Source organism: Ambystoma mexicanum, chromosome 13, assembly GCF_040938575.1.
Source record: "Ambystoma mexicanum isolate Mex_15411 chromosome 13, UKY_AmexF1_1, whole genome shotgun sequence".
NCBI classification, from domain to species: domain Eukaryota; kingdom Metazoa; phylum Chordata; class Amphibia; order Caudata; family Ambystomatidae; genus Ambystoma; species Ambystoma mexicanum.
This window is the reverse complement of record NC_090938.1, coordinates 533414494-533430607: the sequence shown is the minus strand read 5'-3', so window position 1 is coordinate 533430607 and position 16114 is coordinate 533414494. Positions and strand designations below refer to the sequence as shown.

Here is a 16114-nt window from a genome sequence, read left to right as displayed (position 1 = left end):
TTCGGGGGGGAGGAGGGATACAAGGTTGTTTGTAGAGCTGTGAGCAGCATATGGGATTACCCCAAATATGATGTACCAGTACCCGACTCAAACACACCTTTGGAGCTCGATTAAGGGCAGAACCAGAGCTCCTTTGGGAGTCGCCACTGCTGGGGATACTAGCAGTCGATAAGACTAGAGAGGTGGGGGGGGCCCATCTCCACAACGTATAAATGGATAGCTAGCACCATGTCTAACCTGCTGAAGAAATTAAGAGAACTGGGAAAGGGACCTGGGCATGATCGATGAGGGGGAATGGGACAGTTTGTTGGGCGCCACGAACAGGGTGGCAATAGATTCTAGAGTTTCGGGCCATTCACTACAGATTGCTTCACAGGTGTATTATACCCACAGAGGCTGCACAAAATGGGCAGAAGGGACAATGTTGTTTACCCCAAATGCAAGACAGAGACAGACTTATTTACATATAGTAATGATGTGTCCAACGTCTAGCAGCCTATTGAGAGCTGTGCTGGAAATCTTGAGCTCATTAGTGGAGCAGGACTTGTGAATGGACCTGAAATTTTGTATTTTGGGGATCTGGGGGGATTCTTCCCCAGTCAGGTTTTGCCGTGGTGAAGAGGTGTATCACAATGAAGTGGGGAGAAGAGGGTCTGTCCCTTAGAATGTGGGAATACTGGATGCATAGACGTATGAGCCTGGAAAAGCTGGAACACAAAAATATGAGGTGCCCGCAGAAACACAACAAAGTGTAGGGGAAGTGGATGCAGATGGATCAGGAGTGATAAAGGAGGCCGGGAGGTAATAACCTTCAATAGTGGAACAAGTGGTTTGTGAGTGGAGGGGTGCCGAATGCCGGGTAAGGGGTGGAGGATATGCGCTGAGCGGTTATACAACAACAAGCAAGTGATCGTTTCTACAAACCACCGCCCATGATGTGGAATACCAGATTTTCGATACCCACTTGCAAGTGTTTTGACTTTATTATACATCATTGTCTATAGTCCTATCAGCTTGGATGAAACTGGACTTTCTCATCCCATGCTAACAGGATTGTATATATCTACACACTGCACCTATAGGTTTTCTTTTGGGGATTATTGTTATGTCACAGTATTTCTGTTTCTTGTTACAATTATTTTTTACTTTCACTGTCTAAGTATGAGTATAATTTTAATCTTGATTAAATACTAATGTGAATAGATCTACACAGTTCATTTATACGCACTTCATTACTATTGAGACACTGTCAAGCAGAATACTGATACAAGTAGTGAGCTCTATTAGTCAGATTCCCTGCTAGATGACCTTGTCTGGTTATATGTAACCAAGTCCAGTACTGTCCCCGTTCGGTGTTCCTTAAATCACGTTATGAATTAATGTGTAAACACTTTTGAAGACTATACCCCTGTTTGTTTTTTTAAACTCACTGTAATGGGAGGGTGTAGGAAACAGACAAGGTCGCTATCATATTAGGTCCAGGGACAATTCTGATAGAGTAAGTGCATAGAGGAAAGTAAGGGGAGGAGATAGGAAAAGGGAGAAGGGAAAGGAGGAGACAACAGAGTTAGCAGTCAAAAAGAGTGGAGAAGCACGAATGGAGAGCGAATACAATTGCAGAAGTCAGTAGTAACACATAATGTTGCAAGCAGGATACAAGATGAAGATGGGAACAGCATGATTCAGGGCCACCATGAGTACAAGATGCAAAGGAAGTCCAGCATGAGAGTTGAGAAAGAGTGTTGCACCGTGAATAAATGAAGTCCATAAAAGTCAAATCCTGCATTGGCCACAAGACAGTGATGGTGAAACCAGAATGTATCAGGACAGACTCCTGCAGAAGTAGGCTGGAGGAGGTTGAGGGGGAGCAGTGTAGAAGAACCAAGCAAAACCTGTGTGCGAGAGGGGGGGGGGGCACAAGGCAACATCACAGGGGGACCAGAGGGGGTGGGGTTGGCCTGTGGGGACAGAGGGGGTAACATGTTGGTGCATGCTTTCCTGCTGTCGGAGCAGGGGGTCGAGGCCTGGGTCCTCCTGGTCCAAACAGGTCCAAACAGTAATTGCCTTTTTCTTCGTCTGCCCTTCACTGCAGACGCCGGGGCGAGAGACGACCTTGATCTAATAGTAAAGAGCAGGAAGGAAGAGGCAGGGCTAAGAAGGCGGGTGGTGCTTAAACTAGGTGACCTAGATCCACTTGCACCTGCTCCCCATCTACCAACTTTAGGAGAACTTCAAGGTAAGTAGAATGTTCCATAGAAATAAGTGGTACAAAGGCAGCAGGCCAATGTGCGTTTATCAAGAAAAATGCAGGCAAGTCCCAGTTCTACCCCACAGGAGAGGATTTGTCAGCAAACTGCCCCAGGGTGGACCAGAGGAGACCCAAATGAAGAGAACCATAATCCTCAGAGGAATATGCAAAACAGCAGAAAAAGCCACAATGTTAACCAATAGGAAATACAGTTAAGATTAATTTTCGAATCATCTCAGTGCGAGTATCTCTTCAAAACAGGTCCCAAAACAAAGTACACAGTGTTTGCTTTCAAAAAGATGATACCTGGAAGGCTGAACAACCCAGTAAGAACAAGGCCTATTTTCAAGGTTACAGAATCCGCCTCAGGGAGACTTGAACATTGGGCCAACTTCTGAAAAGAAGAATAGTGGCCTTCCTATGAGGGAGCCTCTTCAGCCAAAAGCAATGACGAGGAGACTCTGGGACAGCGGTGGAGCCCAACAAACAGTAATACAGTGGCTCGACAGACAAGAGAAGGGAGCAAACCTACAGAAGACTGTCCCAGCACGAGGACAATGGTGGAGGTCACTCCGGACAGCCAAAGAAGTAGGTGAGGTGGGGTATGTGGGATATGTGTCCCAGTACCCATCCAAGTGACAGCTGCGACCAGCACCGTGGCAAGAGACCATGGGCAGGAATCGGCAGTAACACAGCCTGGACATAGTCCCAGAAAGCAAGGCCTGACCCAGCACATGAGGGACGACTAGCAGGAGGACCAGGATGGGTGTTGAGCAGCAGAAAACCCCAACCGGAGCTCAGTCTATGACAGGGCATTCAGCCACTATTGTCTAAGTGTGGGTCTACATTGAAGCAATTGCAGGAAATTCTAAAGCAGGTAAGTAAACCTGCTCTAACAAAGTTCAACAAGACTGAGTTCAGGTACAGGGTTTCCCCTTAAATACCATCACTCACAGGGGACAGTGAAAGCCAGCCAACCAATCATATTAGAGTATTGGGGAGTAAAGGTCAGGAGACCAGATCATCTGGTTGGCCCCAGAATCTGCCACTCAACCCTGACCACCCTCACCCCTCTCCCCAAACTGTGAAGACAGAGTTCCAAAATCAACCCTGGGGGTAGATTTTGAGAGGCCAGGCACCCTATTAAAATGAACAGGGAGAGGCTGGGATTTTAGCCAAACCCAATCAATGTGAGGTAGCAGAGCGGAAACGCTTCGTCTCAGGAGGGCTGTAAAAGTGATCTAGGGCCAGAATTAATCCACATAGAGCAACACTAATAATTCCAGTTAGACAGGCAGGTACAAAAAGAACATTTATCATGCCTTTAAAATACACACTAATCAAGTAAAAACATCTAGAAAACTATCATTTATTGAACATTTGTATGGCGCCTATACACAAGTGTTTCTAGGTGCCACAAGACACATTTTGAGGGGTGCGGGGGACATTGGAAAGAAAACTACAAAAACAGCAATAACGGTTATATTGGCCTTGTGACAATCCTACTGTGCAAGTGCAATAAAAAGGTGGTAAATGCAGGGGATGGAGGGTGAGGAAGAAGTGCAGGAGTGGGGGGGGCAGAAAAGAGCAGGGCAAGTGCTGGGGGGGCAAGAGACGGCAAGTGCCAGGGGGAAGGGAGGATGAGTGCAAGGATAGGGTGGACTAGGTTGGGCTTGTCGGGGGGAAATGAGACCAAGGGCAAGTGCTGGCAAGGGATGTTGGGAATACTCGCAGGGGGTGGACTGGACCCTGTATGACTCAGAAGGGACCAGGCCCCAGTTGCTGCAGCAGAGGGACGTTAGCACGGGAGGGGTAGACGGAAGGGAGAGGATTAAACGAAAGTCTTGAGAGGTTTCCAGAACTAAAGAAGATCCGGCTCAAGTCTGAGGGAGGCTGTTCCAGAGGGAGGACCTGCAGAGAGTTTGCACCTGGGGACCGAAGAACTCTAACAGGGAGGCATTTAGAGGGGTCCCAGGCCCCAGGAAGCCTTGTGGATGATGCAGAGGGTCTGGAATTTGATCCGTGCGGTCACCGGGAGCCAGTGAAGAGATTGTAGGGCTGGAGAGATGCAGTACCTGGGCTTGAGACCAAGGAAAAGTCTTGCAGTCCTATTATGGATTAGATGAAGGGGGCACAGGGAGGAAAGAGGCAGATTGAGAAGAGGCTGTTGCAGTTGTCCAGCCTAGAGAGAACCACGGCTCTGGAGATGTTGAGCTTCTGGGGGAAGGTGAGAAAAGGTGAGGGGGGTGGAGCTGAAAGGTGGACTTCTAGGCAAGGTCTGCGATGTGTGTAGAGAAAGAGTGAAAGGAGTCAAAGATAACGCCAACTTTTTTTGCCTCGCAGGTGGGTGAGGCCCAAGGAGGGTGGCCAATGAGATGGGGGAGGGGGGGCAGAGGCCGGACAAGGAGCAGGCATCCCAATGAGAAGGATCTCCGTTTTACTGGCATTAGGGCAGAGATTGTTCAAGCACCATGAATGAATAGCATTCAGGCATGAGAGAGAAAGGAGAGAAGGAAGAGGATGGCGCTTAAAGGAGAGCAGTGTGTCGTCTGCAAAACACTGGAAATGAGGGGAGAAGGTGGAGATCGGGTGGAGATCGAGGGGTGGGGGTAGATGTTGAAGAGCCACGGTGATAGGTGTTAGGCAAAGTTTGTATGCAGTACCCTTGGGGTGCACTACAACAACCGTGACAACAGGTAATAGGAAATCCAACCTTTGGACAAGTATTCAAATAAACACATACACACAAGATTTCTTGGACAAACTATTATTAATGTATTTATCAGTCATTTAGAATAAGCCTTCTTCAGAAGGAAGCAATATAAAAAGCAACACACAAATATACCAATACTATACACTCTTAGTTTCTAAATCAGTAAATACCATTTTGGGATGGCCCACAGACACAACCTACACCCTGAGGTGACTTCAATAGCTAGGGTGCTGGGGACATTAATATTTTACGGTTTGGATTTAGAATACTGTTAGAAGTTGTTAAAAGGAAAAGGTTATTCTAACAAACAAGAGACCACAAATATTCTTAAGCAGGGAAATACATTTGGATCCCCCAAGCAGAGTCATTCAGTATAACAGTCTAGGCCAAAGTCAATGGGCAAAAGTCTTCTATAGGATGAAGCACTTCTGGTAGCTAAGTAGAAAAGTCTTTGCACAATGTTTTAGAAGTCTTTGAAGAAAAGAAGAATCAAATGTAGGGCCACAAGCCAATTAGACTTGTGAGTAGTAGAAGATGCAAGCAACTCTACAATGAGAGGGAAGTTCTCTCAGACTTTACAGTACCTTTGTATTGAAGAAAAAGTGCAGCAGATGACCTCTGTTCCTGTGCAGCTCTGCAGATCTCACTGTTCACGGGCCTCATCTGTGGTGTCAAGAGGGAGGACTTCTGGGGACTCCTGCTCTGCAATGGGACGGTCACCGCTCGCAACTAGCAATCTTTCATACAAGTGGCACTTCAGTGTGTCAGCTCCTCGGGACTACCGCAAATAGCAACACAGCGGTTTCTGGCTCTCGAGATGGACTTTCCTTGCTTCTGGGATCCCACACTCTGTTGAGGGGGCTCAGGCTCAGTCAGCCCTGCCTCCTGGAAGTCCAGAGGATCCTCCTGAAGCTCTTTGCCAACTTAAAAGCAACGCACACAATCTGGTGTTCCTCTCCCTGGCGTTTCAGTTTCCAGCAGCAACCCTGTGGAAATGCAACCAGCTCCGAGAGAATGTCCAGGTGGCTTACTTTGAAGTTGATTGGTCCCACCAACTCAAGGTGGGAAGTCGACCTTGAAGGGGCTTCTCTGTCCATACGAATTTGGAGTTTCAGCACAGCAGCAGGGCTTCACTGGGCAAACCAATGGTCTAGGAGTTGCAGCAGGTGTCCTCTTCAAGTTCTTCTTCGGTTCCTTCGTCCAGTGGTCGACTGCCTTCCAAGCCAAAAGCCTTGTGGCTGTCCTTGGCGGACAGTCAGCTGGCCAATCATCACAGAGTGCATTTGGGTCTCCTAGGAGACTAAGCACAGGGAGTTTCGGGCACCTCCCTCACTTCCTGCCCACCCCAGACACCCTAGGGCCAGAGGCAGGCTTCACTCGTGAATCCCACCAACAACGTGACCAAACCTGGTTTGGCGCGTAGAGTAAATCTCAAGAAGGACCTTTCCACACAGAAATGGCGAAATAAGAATACCGGGGCCATTTTGACAAAAATGGCACCCTTGGGTACTTTACTGCAGCTGCGAACGCACAAAGGGGATACTAGGTAACCCCTCCAGCACCCTATGGTAAGATAGTGTGTGCTGGGTCTAGAAAGTTACAAAACTTAAGTGAAGTCAATTTCACGTTACTGCTCTTGGAAACAGTAGTTTAGCCAAGAGAAGGTATTTAAACCTTTGGGAAATCTGAAGGACTTCCCTATGCCACTGCACTGAAGGTGCTGTGTGACACAATCTAAAAGATGATGCTTATGGAGTTTGTCAGACTCCACAACCAGAAGAGAAACAGTGTTCAAAATCACATTAAAATACACGAGAGAGTGGGAAAAGGGGTCTCACTCTCTCCAGGTTAAAAACATCAAGTCCTAAAAATCCCGCAAAGTTGCTGGGGGTCTCTAAGGTGGAGGGAATTAGCAAATTTCTGAGAATTCTCCCTAACAATTGGATAGAGCCGTGAGGGACGCCACAGGCAGAGAGTGAGGTGGAGAGTAAAGGAGTCATTTGTATTTGGGAGGGTCCATTTGAAAGGAAGGAGGTAGCCACGCCAGTGCCCTGCCCGGGATGCCTAGGGTATCATGGAGATGGTTTATGAGGATGAAGTGGTTGACTGTGTCAAAGGCAGAAGAAAGGTCAAGGAGGATACGAACTGAGGGAATCCAGGTCAGAGAGAAAGTCTTCAAGGGTGTCCAGGAGAGCGGTTTCCGTGCCTCAGGATGCCCTGAAGCCACACTTGTGATCATGGAGGCAGTCAGCCAATTCAGTGTGGAGAGTCAGTTGGGGGATGACCAGCATCTCCATGAGTTTGCCCAAGAAAGGGGTGATAGCGATAGGACAATAGTTACCCGGGCAAGAAGGGTCTGCAGAAGGTTTTTTTAGGAGAGGGTATATACAAGAGTGCCTACGGGTTTGTGGGAAGGAGCCAGTGGCAAAGGAGTGGTTGCAGAGGTCAGCCACAGCTGGGGTGAGAGAGGTGATGTTGTCCTAGATCGTTCTGGAGGAGCAGGGGGCACCTGTTTAGAGGCAACTTTCATAGAGCAGACAACTCTAGAGATCTCATCCAGTGCAATGTGATAGAAAAAGAGTATGGGGGAGAAGAGAGGGGCCAATGGAGGCAATAGAAGGGGGTGTGGTGGGAGCAGAGGACAGGATGTCCCGAGTTTGAGGCGAAGTGGACGGCCAGTCCAATGCAGAGGGCCTAGGAGGGAGGGGAGGATGAGACTGCAGTAGGATTGTTAATTGGTGGCTCCAGAGATGCAGGCTTGGACATGAGCCCTCTTCTTGGAGCAGATGGTGGGACGGTATTGGCTTAGGAGTAGGTGGCAGGCCAGTTTTGTCATAGGATGAGCTAGATGTCTGCCACCTCTGCAGCCTTACACTTGCGTTTCAGAGCTGCCAAGTCGGAATCATACAGAGAGTTGCATTTAGAGGCAGGCTTCATGCGGATCCGCATGACGGGGGCAAGGATGTCCAGGGTGTTAGAGATAAAAAGATGGAGGTTAGCTAGAACAGAGTCTGAATGAGAGTCCACGGAGGGGGGGTGAAGGTAGAGGCAAATGCAGCAATTGACACGCTTCATCGGTCGAATGGCGGAGAAGGAGACTGGCAGTGCGGAACGATGAATCATCAGGGGACAAGGAAGGTCATGGTGGGAAGAGAGGAGAGAGTGGTCAGACCAGGAGAGATGGGTAGTAAGATTGTAGGAGAGTGGGATGTCTGTTGAGATGAGAGCATCCAAGGTGTGTCTGGCAAAGTGGGTGGGACCAGAGGGAAGGATAGTGGGGAAAAGTGTTGCAGAGGTTGCGTAAGGGTACAGTAACCACATCCGGAGAGTCGAGGTGGATGTTAAAGTCCCCAAGGAAAATAAGTTTGGGGAGGAGGCAAGAAGAGGGAACACATTCTGAGTGTAAGAGGGAAGTTAGTCTGGGGGGCCTGTAGATGGTGGCAAGAGTAAGAGAGAAGGTAGGCGTGACAGAAAGCCTGTAGACTAGGCTTTCAAAGGATAAGTAGGTCTCAGTGGGGATGATGGGGGCAGGCACCCACTCAGGGAAGATCAGAGCCACTCTGCCGGCAGGCTGGGAGGGTCTGGGATTGTACAGGATTTTGTAGCACTCTGGGAGAAGTGTGTCAAAAGCAGTGACAGGGCTGGCTTTGAACCACATCTCAGTAAGAGCAAGCACGTCAAGGTCAAGGTCTTCAAGGAGGCGACAGATGTCAGAGGAGTGTTTCATAGCAGAGCAAGTATTGAGGGTAGCTAAGTGAAACTGGTTGCCTCCTTTAAATGATTTGCGGGGGGCACATGGGTGGGTTGCCTACACTTGGGGAAGGAACGGGGGATGGCGAGAGAGGGGGAAGTTGGCACCAACACCTATAAAAACATATATATACACTCATAGGAGATAACAGTGTGCGTGTGTTCTGCATGTATAGCATAGCATAGCCCTCAACTGTAGACTGCTGCCCTAGGGGTTATTAGACCATTTAAAATACCCAATCCCCCTCTTGCAGTACAACCCACAGAATACAGCAGAGTCCCACGAAAAAGTAGGTCCAGCTGCCACATAGTCACTGACATAGCAGTCATCTCTGCGCCTGAAAACAATGCTATGCATGATTTTTATAGTGTTTTAAACTAGTCATCTCTGCTAGTAATGGAATAGTCATCTGGGCCCAATTACTGTTCGCATGCAATGTAATGCGCATATTTTCATGTATGCACAGACCACAGTCTTCCAAAGGGCCTTCCACTTTAAAAGCCATAACAATGGCAGTTGGCGTTATACAAATATCAAATAACATAGCTGCACAGACAAACCCGCCACAGACAGCCACCACAGGGCCAGCTGTGAGCACATGAACTCTGAGCCACGGCTAAACTCTCCTCTTTTAGCCCTGTTGCACTCTCCCACATCAGTCTCTAACCAGACACAAAGCGCTGGAATCTATCAGACCTCTTCCTATGGATAACATACACCCAATTATGTCTGCCAAACCCATAAAAAGCAGGATGGCACCGAGGAACAGAGTACTTCCGGCCTGTGCCCATCCACACCACAGGTTTTGCATCAGCCTTTCCCACTGTCCCACTAATGAAGCTCACCACCGTTTTTTCTTACAGAGCCAAGCCCAATGAGGCCACCAACAATGGCAGATGGGCACCATACAAGACCACTTAGATTACATATTACCTATACAAAAGACAAACCTTTGCCAGTGCTTCTTTGTTAACAGGACTTAAGCACAAGGAACAAGTGCAAGGGCACACATCTGTCTTACTTGAATTAAAACAGGACTCCTGCACAGCTGAGGTATCAGAAGAATGCTTACAGCTAACACTGGCAGGCACTACAGTACACAAACCTTGATGTTATTACACGATACAAGTAGGTAGAAATCAAGGAATAGACACTTCCCAAGCACCACCACTTGGACCTGCCCATAAAACAGGCCCAAACAGTCGGAAAAGGATTTAAGTGCCCAATCATATGCCGGTGCCTCACAAATCCCTCAGTGTCCATGCACGTACATACCAGTAGGCTAAAGGAGCTCATACAGTGGCATTCAACAACCGAAAAGACCCAGCTTACACACTTACAAAATGCCTGGTCCTATCCACACAAATGCAGTTTAGCTTGCTTTTCAGGGAGCAGAATGTTTCTTCTCTGTGTTGCACATACTCAGTTTAAAGTTCTTGCCTCTTTTAGCACAAGACATAGGGGGGCAATGACCCATTGCATTTGTGGTCACAGAGAGCACACACTGCAGCTGACCAGTTTAGGAGAAGTGTGGGGTTCTTCTGCTGCCTTCTCCGACATGTCCCCAAGACATCTTACATTGACAAATTGTGTACAAGTTAATAAAAGCACAATTCAGTCAACACCCAAAGTACTTCAGAGAGACAGCCCAGCAGCCAGTCTCCTTCCCTCTCTTCTGTATTCTGTAGTGTAAATAGCTGTTAATGGGCGAGGCAGAATCGTTCCTGGCTGCAGGAGACCTCCTGTAGGGAAAGCTCACACCTTGTGCATACAATAATTCCCGACTGGCCCTCCCTACCCATGGAAGGACAGCCCTTAGAATCTGGATGAATAAAGTATGGCTGTCCTTGCCCTGGTCCTATCATTTTATCTGTGGCACAAGTAAGGAAAACCATGAGATGAGACCCTTAGCTAGAAAGGATCTTGAGAGACTGCAAACTCTATTTATTTATTGGAAAGCCAATCATATGCCACAGCCCCGTAACCCATCTGTGACTGCCAACAAACTGTTCTTCACCATACTGCAGCCGTTGTATCTCCTTGTCCCCTTCTTTACATCAAGGTGCAGCACATTTGTGAGGAATCCCCACCCTTACCCTCCATCTTTTCATCATGAAGAACCCCCTGCAGCATTGCAGCATCGCTGACACAGAAGGCCTGGTGCCACGTCAAAACCTGGGGAGTTTGTCTGTTGGTGGCAGTGGAGGGGAGCGGGAGGTGGGGGGTATTCTCTCCGAACTGTGGGGCTTGAGGGAGACAGCAAGGAAGACCTCTTGGCGAAATGACCAGGGATTCTGGCCCCTGCCCCGACCAATGCCTGACAAACGCTTTTATTGCTCTGCCCAAGATGGGCAGAATTCCCAGCAGGCAACTGAGCATGGCAGAGTAACCCTTGAGGCATCTCTCGGACTGCCAATCAGCATGCTAAACAAAGCAAAATGGGTCACTGTGGCCCCAAATTTCAAGTAGTCCTTTCTCTGAAAGAAAGGTCATTGCCCGCCACAACCTTTAGCTTTTGCTTGTAGCAAAGCAGTGGAGTTTACAGAGTGCCTAGCCCTTCCCCTATCATCTGCCAACTCACAGATGCTTGTTCTGCTGTACATGGGATTCAATGCATCAGGGAGAGGAAAGGCAAGAAGACTCTTGCTTTACAGTTAGTTCAATGGGTAACGCATTCAAGAAAACGTTCAGATCAAGCCCATTATTGGGAAAGTATTAGTCAGAGAGAGCATCTTAAATAAAAGTAGGGCAAATTCCAAATAAATCATGAAACAGTATAGCTGTTAAGCAATGTTTATCTGCTAAATAGTCCTGAAGAGGAAAGGTACAGAAACCTCAGTGGCATGGAGACAGGATAGAAATTACTTACGTTTTTGGGTTGAAGTAGATGTCACCCCAAAGTCGCTTTGCAAATTCTTGGTAGTTAATGTCCCCTGTACATAAAGGAAAGCAAGCTTTGCATCAGTAAGGTAAAGTTGATCGAAATGCTCTGAGCCAATACAACCACAGCAAAATGGATCAGAGCATTCTACTGAATCCTGCTTTCTATTGGCGAGACAGACAGAGAAAGAGTGTGTGTGAGAGACAGGCAGAGAGAAGGCAGAGTGAGTGTGTGAGAGTCAGAGCAAGTGATAGGTAGATAGAAAGAAGAAAGTGGGAGATAGAACAAAAGAGGAAGTCAGCAAGAGAACGAGAAAGGAACAGAACCACTCTTTCCAACCCATACTTCCCGTGTGACAGAACCAAAGAAGTCTAGACAAAGCAAAGAGAAAAGAGGAAAAGCTAGAGACAATGAGCAAGTTTGAATGAGAAAAGGACAGACTACGAGAGTGAGATGCCATACTACAGCCAAGAATGAAAGATAGCACAAAGAGTAAAGGATGACAAAGGAGCGAAAGTGATAGATGAACACACATCAGGGAGAGAGACACAAAAACGATAGCGAGTAAGAAGGCGAAGATCAAAAAACACAGCATCTATCTCTTCTGCACTGCATCATGCCAAAGAGAAATAAATTGAGAAAGAAAGAGGAAGACCGATCAGATACATTTTTTTTTAAAAAGGGAGTGTGTGTGTGTGTGTGTGTGTGTGTGTGTGTGTGTGTGTGTGTGTGTGTGAAACACATTTGTGTGTGGGGTGGAAGACTGTTGTATTTGTGTGTATGCATGTATGAATGAAATAGATTGATGGATAGAAAAAATGCATTTGAGATCTTTGTCCTTTTTCTGGTTTCTTCTGTATTGGAATGGAACAGAAGAATCAAGAGAGTGGGACAGTGGGAGTGGGACACAGCGAGTGGAAAAGGTCGAGACATATTACAGATTGCTGAATTTTAGGTTTCACTTCCATTGCATACCCAGAAGGCAGAAGTGCAGCAAAAGGATCCGAGATCCTGCACAAAGCACTGTGCTTTCTCAGTGTTATGTAGATTTTCCATTTCTATGCCAAATCTCCTTCAACTGTGAAACCCCCAGCACTTTTTGCTGGACTTGAGTTTGTTTTGTGTGTATGTTCCTGGGTGAGTGTGAACCTTTTTTACCACTCACTTTTTACTCTGGCTATGCGAGTCATTTTTGTGTCCCTCCATTTTGGAATAAAGCTTTTCCTCCAACTTTATAGGCATCTGTAATTGACTTATGCAGCACACAGTATTTTTTGTGCAGTGTTGCTGGGGAGCCCCTTGGCCTTCCCTTTTTATTTTATGCTCCTTGTAAGAACAATGTTCCCAGAGGTAGAGGGATACTTTTTATCCTTTCCACATTTTATATTGTGAGATCATCACACACCACCTTATATGGACTGCTGATAGGTTACACTGAATGCCCTTTCTCCTGCCCCTGTAACACTTCTGTTACAGTGACAAGCATACCTGAATAGCTGGTGGCAGTGGACGTGTTCTACCGACTTTGGTGTCATTTTTACTCACAGGCTGTGTGCTCAAAGCCGCGGTAATACACAGAAGGGTCATCATTGCCCCACAATGGAGATTGTTTGCTTTTGCCATTTCTTCTTTGCTTGTCCTTTTTCTTGATCTTTCTGCCGTGCTGGGTGGGGCAGGTCCTGGTTTGACTTTTCGGCAGGAGTCCTTTGAGAAGCCCCCCAAAGACTCCAGAGTGTCGGAGGACAGGAAGCAGGGGAGCATTCTGAAACTCTGCTGGACTTTGGCTTCTGGCATGCCTGCCTGGAACCAGATGCAACTGGAAGGAAAAGCCACCCCGCAAAGTTTGAATGTTGCATGAGTGCTGATTGGCTGGGTTCCAGTCGACCAATGGAACTAAATTCAAAGAGGAAAAAGAGGAGAAGACGTCTGCAGCTACTTCGGGCGACCAAAGATTCCTTGTGGGTTCTTCCATGCCACAGAGGAGCTGCGACGAGGATGACGACTCCTCTTGTGCAGGTGGGAACAGCCAGTCTTGAGAAGACCTATAATTTGAGCCATCCCACGACACCCTGCAACCTTCCTGGGCTGCAAACCACCAAAACCCTGGGACCTGCAACCATCGTGCAGTGCACAGTCTTCAGAAAATCGAATCCTCCCGAAACTTTGGTGGACTCCTTCCAGACCTCCAGAGACAGGATTGCACTCCTTGAAGTCCCCTCACAAGAGTGCTGGACTGAGAAAGCGGGGTGAATTGATCGAGCAGTAACCATTATTCATCTGATGTCTTGAAAAGGGCGCCTGTTAGACAAAGTGTGAATGCAGTACCCTTTGGGACCACTACAACCAACTATGACTACAGGTGTAAGCAAACTAACCTTTGGTAGAAGTCTGTACTACACAGTTTTGGTAGCGGTTCTGAGCAGCCAGGCTTATCTCAAGAGGGGAATGTGAGCTGTAATGATGTTACACAGAGGTCTACAATCACAGGTGTTCAAATAAACTCTTACATTAATAAGTATTTATCAGAGAAACCTTGAGTGTATCTGTCAGTTATAAAACATTCAACAGAAGGAGGCAATTATATAATACACTTCAATACTATTTCAGAAATACTTTTCAAGAGGAGTAAAAGGCAAAGATTATTTAGAACATGAAAGGTTACTATTATTCTTAGACAGTGCAAATATTTAGAGTTCACCAGAAGAGTCAATTCAATTCAATAGGCTAGGCCAAAGTAAATGGGCTAAAGTCTTGGATAGGATAAAGCAGTTCTGGTAGTTAAAGTCTCTGCAAAAGTTCTTAGGAATAGTTTGCAGCAAGATGAATCATATGCTGGGTCACAAGCTGATTAGGCCTGAAAGTTTCAAGCACTTTCACTACGAGAGGCGAGTACTCTGTCTGGGTTTACAGAACCTTACAAATGAAGAAAAAGAGGCAGCTGATGGCTTCTGTTCCTAGCAGTTTCTGCAGATCTCGCTGTTCCTGAGCCTCAGTCGTGGGGACAAGAGGGAGGACGTGGGGAGACTCCTGCACTGCACTTGAACAGTCGAAAAACTTGGCAAAACTTCAATTCCGGTAGCTGAAAATCAAGCACACCAACTGGTGTCTCCCTCCCTGGTTCTATGGTTTCCTGCAGCACTCTGAAGAAAGTCAACCAGCTCCGAGGTGAGTATCCAGGTGGCTTACTGTTGAGTTGATTGGTCCAACCAACTAAAAAGGGAGAAGTCGTCCTTGCAGGGGATTCTCTGTCGAGGTGAACTTGGTGATTCAGACCTGCAGCAGGGCTTCTGAGTGTCTGGGGTGGGCAGGAAATGAGGGAGGTCCCCTTAGTCTCCTAGGAGACCCAAATACACTCTGGCGTGATTGGCTGGCTGACTGTCCGGCAAGGACAGCCACCCTACTGGGTGAGTGACAGCGAGGCTTAATGAAAGGGAGAAAACTGTTTAAAAGGCGAGTCTCTAGGCTTGGAAGGCAGAGTCGAACACTGAAACGAAAGAACCGAAAACGAGCTGGAAAAGGACAGCTGCTGCAACTCCTGGACTGTTGGTTTGCCCGGTGAAGCCCTGCAGCAGGTCCAAATTGCCACGTTCACCTCGACAGAGAAGCCCCTTCAAGGACGACTTCTTCCTTTGAGTTGGTGGGACCAATCAACTTGTAAGCCACCTGGATATCATTCTCAGAGCTGGATAGGTTTAACCAGGGAGAGGGACACCAGCTTGTGTGCTTGATGAACAGCTACTCGAACTGAAGATCTTCCATTTGCCAGCTTTTTGACCAGTCCCTGTGCTGTACAGGAAACCCCCCCCCCCCCGACGTCCTCCCTCTTGTCCCAAACGACTGAGGCTCTGGAACAGCGAGATATGCAGGAACTGCCACGAATCAAGGTCTTCAGCTGCATCTTTTTCTCCATATTAAGGTACTGTGCCAACCTGATTGAGAGTACTTACCTCTCGCGCTGAAAGTTTGTGGAACTTTCCCAACTTGCAGCTCTAATCAGCTTGTGACCCAACATAGGATTCTTTTTCATACAAACTACTTCTGAGAACTTTGGCAAAGACTTCACCGTTTACTACCAGAACTGCTCTTTCCTATCCAAGACACTAGCCTATTGACTTTGGCCTAGGCATATTGAATCGAATTGACTCATCTAGTGAACTGAAACTATTTGCACTGCCTAAGAAAGAATTTGCGATCCATTGTATTAACTTGTACCGTTTTACTCCTATTTAAAGTGACTGAAATGCCATTTTGCTCCTATTTCAGGGGAGCCTAATTTACTCAGAAACGTATAGGTTTGTTACTGACGTTTATTTGTGTATAATATTAAGTTGTCTCTTTCTAGTGAATGTTTTCTAAATGACTGTGTAATAAATGTATAAGGGTTTTACCAAGAAACATTGATAGTAAGTGTCTACTAGAACCACTGCTCACAGTCCCTATTGAGATGAGCCTGGCTGCTCAGCTCGCTACCAAAAACTGTTTATATATGATATGATATGATACTTATAACGCGCCTATACA

General features: G+C 47.1%; 1 protein-coding gene across 1 annotated transcript in view; it reads right to left on the bottom strand.

Annotated features, from left to right (window-relative positions):
- EFTUD2 (elongation factor Tu GTP binding domain containing 2) overlaps positions 1-16114 on the bottom strand; it is a 511582-nt gene that overhangs the window by 341360 nt on the left and 154108 nt on the right. The window contains exon 12 of the mRNA XM_069634260.1: positions 11582-11645. Within this exon, the coding sequence (XP_069490361.1) occupies positions 11582-11645 (64 nt within the window). The remainder of the gene's footprint in view (positions 1-11581; positions 11646-16114) is intronic.